Source organism: Gopherus evgoodei, chromosome 2 (genome assembly GCF_007399415.2).
Source record: "Gopherus evgoodei ecotype Sinaloan lineage chromosome 2, rGopEvg1_v1.p, whole genome shotgun sequence".
NCBI classification, from domain to species: Eukaryota; Metazoa; Chordata; order Testudines; family Testudinidae; genus Gopherus; species Gopherus evgoodei.
The window spans coordinates 220,551,957-220,565,932 of record NC_044323.1 but is presented as its reverse complement, the minus strand read 5'-3'; the positions used below and the strand labels follow the sequence as shown (position 1 = coordinate 220,565,932).

General features: G+C 37.9%; 1 protein-coding gene across 4 annotated transcripts in view; it reads left to right on the top strand.

Annotated features, from left to right (window-relative positions):
* The window catches only part of NOL4 (nucleolar protein 4), a 273,762-nt gene that overhangs the window by 208,534 nt on the left and 51,252 nt on the right, over positions 1-13,976 (top strand). For 3 of the 4 annotated variants that reach the window (XM_030553009.1, XM_030553011.1, XM_030553012.1), the window contains 2 exons: positions 551-730; positions 1,421-1,612. In XM_030553009.1, the coding sequence (XP_030408869.1) occupies positions 551-730; positions 1,421-1,612 (372 nt within the window). The remainder of the gene's footprint in view (positions 1-550; positions 731-1,420; positions 1,613-13,976) is intronic. The other variant, XM_030553010.1, reaches the window with a different exon arrangement.

Below are 13,976 nucleotides of genomic sequence, written 5' to 3'. Positions count from 1 at the left end.
TGCTCGAATTTTGGAAAATGATCTACTAAGGCATTATTATTTCTGTGTTTATGAATAACTTATTACTGTTCTAGATAATGATTCCTACCAATGAATGACTATCGGCACTTCTCCCTTTATTCTGCCTTGCCTTAAAATTTGTCATTTTCATTCCACGGAGTTCTGTATAAAACTGAAGCAATTTAATGTAATGTGGAAGAAACTTTGCTAATGTAATCAGGAAGAAACTTGAATACAAAACAAGTCTTTGTGAAAACATCCAGAATTTAATTATCACAAGAGAGTCATTTATAGATTGATTTACTTGTCTTTTCCTCAGACTGTTGCTTTAATGTACTGAAGTAGACAAGATGATAGAGAAAAGTTCTCTGTTACAGTGATCATAAGGGTTTGTGTTGGGGCTGGAGAAAGTAATTTGTGTATATAAAAGAAAAAAATCATGGAATTCTTTAAATACCTTCTGATGTGCTAATTTAAAAACAAATTTATTTGATGAGGAGCCCAGTAAACCTGTTAATCTGGTACATTAAAAATATTTTTTCTTTATTAGTCACCTGCACATAGCTATTCCAGCTATGACTCTGGCAAGAACGAGAGCATAGGCAGAGGTGCTGAAGATCTGTCTCTGAACCGAGGAGATGAGGATGAGGATGACCATGATGAACATGAAGATGCTGAGAAGGTTAATGAATCTGATGGGGTAGAAGCTGAACGACTGAAGGCTTTTAATGTAAGTCCCGCAGCATTAACTGCCTTGCTTAACTTTACTAGTTTCCTTGTGTACTGTTATTTATGGGTAAGTTTGGCAATATTAGAGGCACATTAATTTACAAAAGGGTCCTTTTTAAAGCACGTTAAACTCTCACCAACAGACATCAGTTTTACTGTGTTTTATTTAGAACTATCTGGCAAAGTGCCATCTTTATCAGTGAGGAGAACTAAGATATGTTTTGTGTATATGTGCATGTTCATCCAATGGATAGAGGGGGGGACTGCAGCTAGTTTGCAGGAGGCGATTCCAGTGGTCAGCTATTTTCTCTTGCTTTCCCACTGTATGTAATTATGCATGATAACACAAGCAATTGTTCAAACTAGGAGAATAGTAAATATGCAGTTCAGCAAAACCAGGGAGCAATCATAACTTATTGTTAATAACAAAAGTTAAGTGCTGCCTATTTTCACAATCCATTGTGGTTTATCTCACAATTTCTATACACTATAGACTATTCTTTTCTTGTCTTTTTTTAATCAGCCCTAAAAAAAAAGTCCTTTAAAGAGTTGTTTGCTTAACATTTCTGGCTTCCCATTACATAGCTTCTTCAGCGCACAGAAAAAGTATCTTCCTATCAGTAATCAAGACTAGGAAGAGAAAGAGAGCAGCCCTCCAAACCCTTTTCCTCTGTCTCCCTCTTACCAACAGATGTTTGTCAGGCTGTTTGTAGATGAAAACTTGGACCGAATGGTCCCAATCTCTAAGCAGCCCAAAGAAAAGATCCAGGCTATCATTGACTCATGCAGGCGACAATTCCCTGAGTATCAAGAGCGTGCCAGAAAACGCATACGTACTTACCTCAAGTCCTGCAGGAGGATGAAAAGAAGTGGTTTTGAGATGGTGAGTTTTGATTTAAAACCCAGCCCTAGTTTCCATCAAAACCCCATATGTAAATCCATGGCACTATTTCGTTTTCATCTTAGTGTCTTTTTATTTGGTAATGTCAGGTCAGAGGTTTCTTTCCTCCCTCCCTTTTTCATCTTTCCTGAATTTATTCCCTTTGTTCACTGCTTTAAAAACATCTTGGGAGGATATAGTTCACAGGTCTGTGTGAATCCGTAGGAAGTGAGGACTCAAGCAAGATGTGAGGAGAGAAACCAATGGGAAGAGTATCTCATTTATATATTTTTTTCCTTTCCAACACCATTAGAGAGGCTATTAAGTTAGTGAAATCTTGCACTGATGTGGAATTTCTTTGGAATTCTGCCAACTGTTTTTCGGGGAGATCCATGAAATCAGAAAATAGGATCCATCAGAGCACTACAATATCCATAGTAATGGTCAGTGAAGGACAGATCATGAAAACTTAGAGACTGGAAAGATGAAAGACTTTTTAAAAAAATCTGTAGAAAACACAAGTTTTATCACAAATGCATTGACAGTAGCTTTAAATTTTAGGTGATTTGTTTGTACTTCTGGATTTATTTAGCAGTTAGTGAAAGTAGACCCTGCCTTCACTATCTTCTTTGAGTTGCTATTCAGGTGAACAGATGGCATTCAATATTATTAAAACATCCCTGGCAAATTTTAAAATTCTGTCATTTATTTCCCAGGGTTTATACCTCATTATTTATTCACAGGTTATGAATACTATGTTAGTGTATAACTGGCAGTATTTCTAGACCCTGCACATCCTTGGCCTCTTGTGTTGCACAAAAACGGTAAGGAATAGCTCTCCTCACAACTTATAAGTTAGTCAACTTCAGAATGATCAGAGAACTTTGATATTTTCACAAACCAGAAGAGACACTAGCAAATGAAATTGAGGCATGCTACATTTGATTTATTTCTCTCTCTGTCCTTTAGATAAGATAAAATCACTTCATCATTACAAACATCGTTTATTAATAAAGTGTATCATTTTTAAAGAATAAACATCATTTATTAATAAAGTGTATCATTTGAAAACCCATCTACATATTAAAAAACTGGATTCAACTTTAATTTTATTTCTCTCTTTCTCTCTCTCTCTCTTTTCATAGCAGCCTGAATATAGTACTTGTGAAGTTCAGATGATGGTTTTAAAACGTTAGTTGACAAGCTTAAAAACAAAGTACCACATTTGATTGTGGGGCAAGATCAGTATAGTATGAGATATAAAATGTCAAGTCAGAACCTTTAATCCTTTGTAAACTTTCATGATTCTAATTTACCATACAGCTTTATTGTCTGACACACTGGGTTAATGCTGCTTTTAGCCAATGGAAACTTAGATAGAAAGAGAGAGAATAAAGGACATCTGAATAGATGTAAGTGCTAAAGACTGACAGACAGTGTGTCAGGTTGTAGCCATCCAGAGTAGAAGATGGACAAAAAAAATTAAATATTTTCTTATAATACAGTAAGTAGCATCTTTTCACATCCATTCTCTTTGGCTGAAGATAATTCAGGAGTGTGAGACTGAGATATCACTGTGTAAAATATTACTTCATTACACTAGCACCCAAAATACATACTGTACAGCTAACTGATGTTAATAAGTGGTTGTCTTGTTTTGCTATTTGGCCAGATTGTGAACCCCTTACTCACACTGGTGAGCAGTAACTCACATGAATGAGTAGAGTCCTATTTAAGTCACTGGAGCTACTTGTGTGAGTAACTGCTCACCAGTGTGAGTAAGGGGTTTATAACAATTAGGTTGATTTGATTTCAGTGAACTAGTCATGATTATGATAATGATTACTCATGTGAGTACTTCTTTTCAGGTTCAGGTTTATATTCCTGTTCTTTTAAAAAATATCATGAGAATTATTATAAAGGAGGCAACTTTTATGGCACAAAAATCTCCCCACTTTGGAAGTGTTCAATTTAATCAGGTCTTGTGGTGGTTTCAACCTACTTTAAAAAAGAATGTGCTTTGATGTGTTTCAATAGGGTGGGCAGGACATTGCTGTCTGTGCCAGCAGTGACATCCCTGGTGGGTAATAAGGGAAATATGCCAGTGCTTCCCCTTCCTTTACTCTCTCAAACTGAAGCATAAACCAAAAGCTTTTAGAAGAACTCAGTGGAAAATCTCCCACTGACTTCTGTGGACAATAGGTCTGGTCTTTGGGGCACTAGTGCCATGTGGCCTTCATAGCTTGATTTCAGATCATTCTGAAAGATAGAACCTATCAAGAAAATGTTATAAAAACATTTTAATTTTTAAATTAGCATGTCAATCTGTAACTCATATCAGAAAGCAGTACTGAAAAATACTACATTGGACAGAGACACTTGGCTAGCTGATTATTTTAAATTTACTTTCCATTTCACTGGGGAAAAGAATCATTTTGTCTGGATAACAACATTTGTGCAGGACTATCCTGAAAAAGACATGTTGGTGTTGATTTGAATCAGGTGTTATGCTGAAATACAACAAAACAGGATAATGGTATCCTCAGGAGTTATAGCGCTACTGTCATTATATTAAATAGGGTGTCAGATAATGATCTCCACAGGAAATGCCTTTTTGCCCTACATGTACTTAATACAACTTATCTTTTATTTTGTTCAGGGCAAAAATGATATATTTTGAGCATGTAGTTTCAAGAGGAAACAGAATAATCTGATAATGTATGTGGCATAGGACAATTCAGCAATACTTGTGGAATAGGACAGCTATCTACAGCTTGCTGCTATCATGTTTAAGAGAAAATGTAAACACTAAGTTTAGTTAGTGAAAGACTCTGTATAGTAAAGAATATGAAGCATGCCTGAGGCTTGCTTCTGTCATTTATTTGCCATCTGTAATCCAAACAACACCTCTTACTGCATAACAGGCCAGTTGTAGCTCTGAGGCACTAGAAAAGGTTTGTAAAAGCAGCAAATAATCCTGTGGCACGAAGTGGGTATTCACCCATGAAAGCTCATGCTCCAAAAAGTCTGTTAGTCTATAAGGTGCCACAGGATTCTTCTATGCTTTTACAGATCCAGATTAACACGGCTACCTCTCTGATACTAAAAAAGGTTTGGGCTCATGAGTGTTCATATTGCTAGCTAATGTGCTTCTCAGTATTAATATCTTGTTTTTAAAAGATTGCTTAAGTTACCCTATTTATACTTGTGACAGCTGACCATTGCATGGACCCCAAATCCATTTGTTAGTTTCCTGTTAAAAATATTCAACGAAAAGAATTTTCCATGTCTGGAATCTTTTTGCCCTTTGATTATTTACCTCTTAAATGTGCACCATCATTTTTGTTCTGACATAAACATATCCATTAAAAGGACATTGTCAAAGTATTTCTTGTCAGTTGTAAAATCGTATTTCTCCTCCTAGTCTCTCTGGTTTATGATAATCCATTGAAAGATTGAAACTAGATAATGTGTTTTCTTAATCTTACCATTTAATGAAAAAGGAAGTTGTTTAGTAGGAAATCGAGAGATCTGATTTGTAGTCCTGGCTCTACCACTGAAGTACTCTATTATGTTAAGCAAGTCATTTACTTGCTTTCTCTTGGTTTTCCCTCCTGTAAAATGGGGCTAATAATATATACCTACTTCAGGGGGGCGATCAAAAGGCTTAGTTCTTTAATATATCTAAAGTTGCTTGAGATCCTCCGATGGAAAGTATTCTAGAAGTGGAATGGCCTTTCCGAACTGATCCATATGGCTACTACACTCTTCTCCTTTGAATCCTTTCTTAAGGCTCACCTCTGCTTACATGGTCTGTGGAAAACTGGCACCTGGGAAAGGCTACGCAGAAGACCACTAGTATTTCCTTATGTCTGTTTACATATTTATATTCCAGAAAAGAAACAAATCTATAGATGATCTGAAAACACATACTAGCCTAAGTAACCATGTGGTCTTGTTACTGTTACCCTTCTCCTTCCTCCTCTTTTCACCTATTGTTACTCTCACCTGCTGTGTCCAGTCTTAACTTAGACTCTCGTTCTGCGATGTGATATGTGTGGGTAGACCTTTCCACCCACATCCATCACTGTTCAAGATCAGGGTTGCAAGCTCTTTGAGGCAGAGATTGTGAAAAAACACAGGAAAAAACAACTCCCAGCACAATGAGGCCCTGATCCTGACTGAGACAAAATTAATAATATCATAGAGCACATTATTATTTATTTATTACAAGCTGGCAAGTACAGGCTAATCATAAATGGCTTTCCCTATGTGAGCTCAAGAATGGATTTGACAGCAGGGATGAGGAAGAAAGGAGAGACAGAATGCCTGAACACGTTCTTCCAGTTAGGACCTTAACAGCAACCACCCCTGCATACCCCATCCCAGCACAACAACAAAAAACAGACAGTTTCCATCTTTTTCATCATTCCATCTTTCACCACTCCCATCTTAGCTGTGCTTGACTGCTGTGTGAGCATGGATGTGGTTGGAAAGGGGATTGAAGAAGGTGAAGTATACGTGATCAAGACTTTCAAAAGTAGCTAGTGATTTGGAACATTTTGATTTTTGGGTGCCCAACTTGAGACACTTGAGATTTTTGAAGGACTTTCTAAAAGTCAGGCCTTATAATGTCTCAAAGTGGGGACCCAAAATGATTTAGTCACTTCAGAGTTTGGGTTTTAGAGGTATGGGGTGAAACTTTCACCAATTTATTGAATTTAAGGCTGAATAGGTCAGCTAGCCTTGCAGTTGCTGGGATTCACAACCTGCCAAGGCTTTCACAGCTGTAGAGGTCATAGGTTTTTCAGCCAGATAAGGGCCTATGCGTGCAAACATGTATAGCTACTCCTGATAAATAAGTTGGGAAATATTTAGAAAATTACCACAAATACAGTTGCATAAAGATCTTCTGTGAATGGCTTTAGACACCTTGATCCATATCATACTCCACCCCTTTCTCTAATGATCTATCATTTGCCTTTTCAAAGCACATAATTCTTGTCTTGGTGAATGATAGGATTAAGATAGTAAAAGGGCAACTGTGAGTAGTTCAAAGAAACCTGATAAATACAGCTTATTGAAAAATAGAAAAACAGTTATGTGAAAAATTTTGACATTTTGAATTTTTTCCACAATTTGAAACAAACTTTTTGGGGATAGTTGCAATTTTTAAAAAAATTGATTTCTTTAATTTTAAAATTCTCCCTTTTTTTCTCTTTTTTTTCCTTTTCCCCCCATAGTGCAATACAACTGATGATGATGATGATATAATGATCAGACTTGTTTTTTAATTTTCTTATTTTCCTTTTGCTACTTTAATCTTTCAAAACTTCTCCAACTTTTGAAAAGCTACTGAGTAACATAATTTGTTTCAAGTATCAGAGGGATAACCATGTTAGCCTGTATCCACAAAAACAATGAGGAGTCCGGTGACACCTTAAAGACTAATCGATTTATTTGGGCATAAGCTTTCGTGGGTAAAAAACCCCACTTCTTCAGATGTGGGTTTCATTTAGTCTCATTTTTCCTCAATAACTTTGCAAAAGTTGAAGAAGTTTTGAGAAGTTAAAATCACACATGGAAAAAAATCACACATGAAAAAAACCCAATACCTAGACATTATTTATTCTATTTTATTCAGTTACGAAAAAGGAGGCAGGAGGAAAAGCTCAAAAATTAAAATGTTGAAATTGTCAATGTCATTGAAGATATAGAATTTCTATACAAACAAACAAACAAATAAACAAACATACAAATAAACAAAGCTTTTTGCAACAGGGTTTTCATTTTGAAAAAGGTCATTTTTCACCAGAAAAAGGTTGGACTTAAAAGTTTTAATGAGCTGTACTGAAAAGCTCAAAATGACATTAAATATACATATTTCTAGTTTTTCTTAGATTGTGGATCTGGTTTTATGTCAGACTCTTTGCTAAAATAGTATTTTATTAGCTGCATTGTCCTATTAGGACATATGTGTGTAGTATAACATCGGGGGCCCGGGTTAGTACATTTGCTTAAGACAAAGAGGAAATAAAAGTAAGGCAAACTCCATGTTTCCTGGCTCTTTGAAGTGTTGATGCACAGCTGTTTACTGCCTGAAAGCCCAATCCATTTAAATCAATGAGTTGGATCAGGCCATGAGGGAGGTGTGATTCCTAGCCAGGTGAGGGGCTAGTTAAGTTGGGAGAGCTGATCCCTGCATACTGTACTCTCTGCACTAATTATCTGTTCTTGTCTAGGGGATGGCTCTTTGTCAAATCCCTCTGTCTCCTCTCCCCTCCCCATTTCCCAACCACCAATATTGTTCATATATCTGCTTTCCATAAGATCATATGAAGGTAATATGGAAGCCCAAAGCTCTGATCCAAAGAGTTGCACCAGAGGACTAGCCAGTCCTTGGCCACCCAAATTGTGTACGTCATCAATACCTCATTTATATCTAGAAGTGAGTGACAGGAGAAGACTACAGCTTGAGTGGTACAAACATTTAGGCTACATCTATGCTATGAGTAAAAGGTGTGACTCTCAACTCATGTGGACATACATGCATTAGCTCTCATTGAGCTAGTATGCTAACAATAGTAGTGTAGATATGGTAGTGTGGGCAGTGGCAAGCAGCGGCTCAAAGGTAGCCATGTCAAGTGCAAACTGCCTGAACCCCTTTTGTATGTACTCTGGGCGGCTAGACCATGCCGCCAACGCTGCTGTCGCCCACGTTACTGCGACTACGCTACTATTTTTAATGTGCTAGATCAGATAAGAGCTAACACGAGTGTGTGTACGTAAGCTGGGAATCAGACCCCCAGCTCATAGTACAGATATACCTGTAGGTAATTGTATATAATTGTATGTGTCAGTGTCATCCAACAATCCCTAAACCCCTCTGTCATTCCCCCTGTGAAGTACCAGTTAACATGTAGGACCAAATCCTGCTCACCTTGCTCATGCAGGTAGTCCCATTGACCTCACTGAGACTACTCATGAGTAATTGGATCAGGACTTGGCCCTTTGTGTATGCACAATCTATAGAGTTGCCAGTTTTGGGTGGACATACTCCTGGAGGTTCCATCACATGACATAATCTTCAATTAAATATTAATCATGGAATCGTAGGGTTAGATAACCTTGCAGTCCCGTCTATAGTCTAATAACCCCCTGCCAAGATGATGCAGATTTGTTGTATCTAAACCATCTAAGATAGATGGCTATCTAGACTCCTTTTGAAAATTTCCAAGGAAGGATCTTCCACAACCTCCCTAGGCAGTCTGTTCCATTGTCCTATTGTTCTTGCAGTTAGGAATTTTTTCCTGAGACTTAATCTAAATCTGCTATGCTGTAGTTTGAACCTACTGCTTCTTGTCCAGCAAGAGAACAATTTTCTCCTTTTTTATGGCAGCCTTTCAAGTATTTGATGACTGTTATCATGTCCCCCCTTAATTTCCTCTTTTCCAGATAAACATACCCAGTTCCTTCAGCCTTCGCTCATTGGCTTGCATTACATCTCTTTGATCATCTTTGTCACTCACTTCTGGATTCTTTCTGGTTTCTCCACGTTCTTTCTTTATAATGGTGATCAAAATTGGACACAGCACTCCAGCTGATGCCTAACCAACATCGAGTAGAGTGATACTATCACCTCCTGTGACTTGCCTCTGTTAATGCCACCTAAAATTGCACTTGATTTTTTTTGCAACAGCATTTCATTTCTAACTCATGTTGAGATTGTGATCCAGCACAACTCCGAGATCCTTCTCAGCAGTGTTGCTGCCAAGCCAACTAACATTCATTCTGTATTTGTGCCATTTGTTTTTCTTCCCTAAGTGTAGCACTTTACATTTGTCTTTGTTGAATTTCATGTTGTTGTCTATAGTCCAGTTCTCTAAGATCCCTCTGAATCGCAGCCCTGTCCCCCTAAGTATTGGTAACCCTCCCCCGCCAGCTTTGTGTCATCTGCAGATATGATCATCATGCTCTGTGTTCCTGCATCCAGGTCATTAATAAAGATGTTAAACAACATTGGACCCAGAAGAGATCCCTGTGGAACCCTACTTGAGTTCTCCCTCCAATCCCTCATCATTCCATTAATAGTAACTCTTTGTTTGCAGTTTAACCAATTATGTATCCACTTAATGGTAGTTCCAGCAAACCCACATTTCTCCAGCTAAATTATCAGAATGTCATGTGGGACTATGTCAAAAGCCTGGTTGAAGTCCAGTAATATTATGTCCACCGCACTCCCTCTTTCACCAAAGATGTCTAACATTTAATTCCTGGAGACTCCAGGACAAACCTGGAGGACTGACAACCCCAACAACCAAGGGGAGGATAATTGGGATTGGCTAGCATGTGTCACTTGGTTGCCTCTATCCCCTCATACTTTTCTGAACATACATCACAAGTGGTTGTTACTATAGCTTGACCTCTCTGACTTGGAGCAGGGCATGCTTAAGGGGCATAAGAGGCAATGTAGGCCATTTTGAAATGTTAGGTGGACTTTGCTTCCTTTTTGTTCTGGAAGTACTGCATGTCTGAGCTACTCCTAGGGATCTACAGCACATACTCCTGCACATCGGTACCAAACTGAGTTCTGAGTAACAAAGAGCATATAGGGAGCCTTTCCCCAGTACATATTGAAAATATTATGTGCAGACAGGAATATGGCATTGTAGTTTAGACACTGTCATAATCAAATGGCAATAGATAATAATTCAATTAAACATTCTTCTGAAAACTGAAAAATAACCTGACTTCCACAGGGGCATGCACAAAAGTCCCCTTAGTTTTTACTTTTTCCGGTTGTTTCTTTTATTTCACTAATAGATATTGGAATTGGATACTTATCATAGCAACTATGTAGACTGAAAGAATAAGTAAAATATGTCAACATTCAAGGAAAAATACAGGCTGCAAGCATTAAAACAACAATCAAATTCTTCATATTATACAAAGAGCTAGTGTTAAATAAAAATTATACCAGGACATCCAATAGAGTGCAGTACTGTACTTCAATCTATAAACAGTATAAAGCTCAAACAAGCCTATTGTGTTAGGTTTGAATTGCATGCTTCCTAATGTGTGTGAGTGCTTCAGAAAAAAACCCGCCACATTTCTCAAGAATCCTTTGCAATCTTAATTCTTTAACAAGATGTCGGTGAGCATAAGTTATGTGGTACTCTAAATTTTTCTATTTAATTGACATCACAGTATTGTGTAGGCTGAAAAATTGTGAGATGAGACAAAATGTAAATATAGCAGAGTTCTGTAATATACAATTAAGATTGTTAAAAATCTGTAACTTGAAGATGATTATTATTTTTTCTTGTAAATCAGTTAAAGGTTTTCATAGGAAAAGTGTTTTATAAGTGCTAAGTGTTAATCTAAATATGTGGAGCATCTTATGTATTACGGTGAAAAAGTTGTGACTAATAATGTGTGTGTTAGTATTAAACCAGTCTTAAGCTGTGTATTATAAGAGCTGAAGTACAATTAGTGCACTATGGGACAAAGGTATTTAGGTGCTTAAAGATAGGCACCTAGTGGGAAATCAGTGGGAGTTAGACGACTAAGCCCTTTTGAGAATCTGAGTAGATACCTGTCTGCATCTTGAGGCACCTACATATCTTTGAAAATTTGAGCCCATATACTTTTTGTATTAAGGTAATGTTTAAGGTTCATCCCCATCCATACATTTGTACTGGTTTCTGTAAGCAAAAGAGAAAGTAGTGTGTGTCTGTGTTTACAACTAATGTCGCCTGGTCTTTGGAGATTCTAGTTTTCAACATTAATTGCCCTAAAATACTGGGGAGTATTTCTGTACAAATATCCTGATCTAAAATTCAGTTTCTCAGCAGGGAGCAGGGGGGTTCACATATGCCTCATCCACTCTTTATTGTTAGTTCTATGCTTTTTTATGAATTGGCTCAGACCTTTGTGAAACATACATCTTAGAGCATTTAGACCAAATTTCTGTATGAAAAGGTAGGCATTTATTTGTGCTCTAAGTTAATATTAGCCCTCATGAAATGTAGGATTACTATTTTGGTATGACTACAGCTCTCTGTTTAGAATATGCACAGTAGCATTGCAAACTTCTCCACAAGGAATGTCTGGACCTTTTCAGTTTAAACAAATGTCTTCCAGGAAATCATTATCTAAATTTTGTCAGACTTTCACCAATAACTCTATCTAAACCTAACATGTGATGGCCTATTTTTAGTTTATATAGAAATATGGGATTTGTGTTTATATGGCAAAAAGGATATATATGTTTTCCATGAAGATGCTGTTTATGTACATCACTTTAAACTGAAAATAAGGCTATCTCATATTTGGGTGACTTGCACAATAGATTTATATTATATCCCTAATATGAAATATGATAATCTCTGTTATATTAAGCAAGCAGATCGCATACACAGGTAAGCCAATTTTTTTGTGATTCAGGACTAAGCTATTCAAGTTTCAATTTAGTAAAAGAATCAACCACCTTGCAGTGCTTCTCCACTGGTAAAGTATGCTTAATTAGTTAACTATACTATTGATTATTGATTTACCATCTTTGAATGCCTGATCCAAATTCCATTACAGTAAAGGCATATAGTCCATTGACTTCAAATTGTTTTAGATCAGACCATAGTTCTTTGACCTTCTCTGTTACAGAGCAATACCATCAGCTAAGTTAATTTTGTACAATGAAATCTGCAAATATTGCTTCCAGTATTTTTAAGATTTCTACAAAAGGCATGGTGGGGGTGCATGACTATGAAGGGATGGTGAGTGAACATCTTCATGCTAGTGCCAAGCTCTGCTTCTGATTTGGACAAAATAGCCATCCCCTTAAACCTTACATAAAGTCATGGTATATACAATGGTTTTGTGTTCAAATAGTGAAATCGTCATTTCTTTAAATACAGATAATAGTCTAGACAGAAGCAGTATTGAAGTTACCTCTGGCTATTGCAGAATGTGGCCTGAAAATGAAGCAACATATTGGCAATTTAATTAGTCGGGGGCACGGAGCATTTTTCTGCTACCCCAATAACAGAAGTGAGTCACAAATGTTCCATCAACAACACTTTTGTAGGTATCATCTCTACTCTCAATCCTTCTGCAAAATGCATTTGGGGACTTTTTGCAATTGAAGAAATAAAGATTAAATTATTCCTGTTGACTTTCTCTGTTTAATATTCCTTGGTGGTATACGTATCAGGTGTGAATTCCCTGGAACCACAGGTTCAAATGCTGCAGGGGTGGACTTGGCTATTCATCTCTCTGAGATAGGTAAATGGAGTTCCATTAAGCTAGTGTATGTGCGTCGTTTGAAGAAGACCTTAAAACCCAAGATCCATTCTGTGTAGATGCCAAAGACCCAAACCTGTGATCTTTTGTGTAAGGATAGAGAGGTTATCCTTTTGCTCTGGGCCAACATTTCCTTACTTCCTCTGTTGTGTTACATGCTCAGCACAAGTAACCTGTTGCCCTTAGTGGTGTATAGATGGAAGGCACTACTACAGTAGAACCTCAGAGTTACAAACACCAGAATTACAAACTGACTGGTCAACCACACATCTCATTTGGCAATCAGTTACAAACAACCTCCATTCCTGAAGTGTTCATAACTCTAAGGTTCTATTGTACATACTCATGCAAAATACTACTATTGTTTTAGTTATATGAGTGCCTATTTTCATTTTCCAAATGACCATATAGGCACAGTAACTCCTCACTTAAAGTCGTCCTGGTTAACATTATTTCATTGTTATGTTGCTGATCAATTAGGGAATATGCTCATTTAAAGTTCTAATGTCATTTGGCAGCCACCTGCCTTATCCACTGCTTGCAGGAAGAGCAGCCCATTGCAGCTAGCTGGTGGGGGCTTGTAACCAGGGTGGACCGGCAACCCCCCATCAGCTCTCCCTATCAGCTCCCCACTCCCCTAAGTTCCCTGTGCTGCAGCCACCGAGCAGGCAATCAATTGGCAGTTCAGCTGTCCCTCCCCCAACTGTCATGTGCTGCTCCTTCCCTCTGCCTTGGAGCTGCTCCCAGAGACTCCTGCTTGCTCTGGGGGTGGGGGAAGGGTTAATGTCAGGGTGTCACCCTTCCCCCTGCTCCTGCACCCCACTTACCTCTTCTCCATATAGAGCAGGGAGGGGACACCGACAGAGAGAGACAGAGAAAGCTTGAGGCAGCAGCTGCTGTCTCAACTTCCTGATCCACTTAAAAAGACAATGCACTTAAGAGTGGGTCAGCTTACTTAAAGGGGCAGTTGCATCTCTCTCTCTCTTCCACACACAAGGTGTGTGTCTGTCTCTGTCTGCTGTGCTGTCTCCCCTTTCTCATGTTTGTGCTGCCCTGTGTGAGAGGC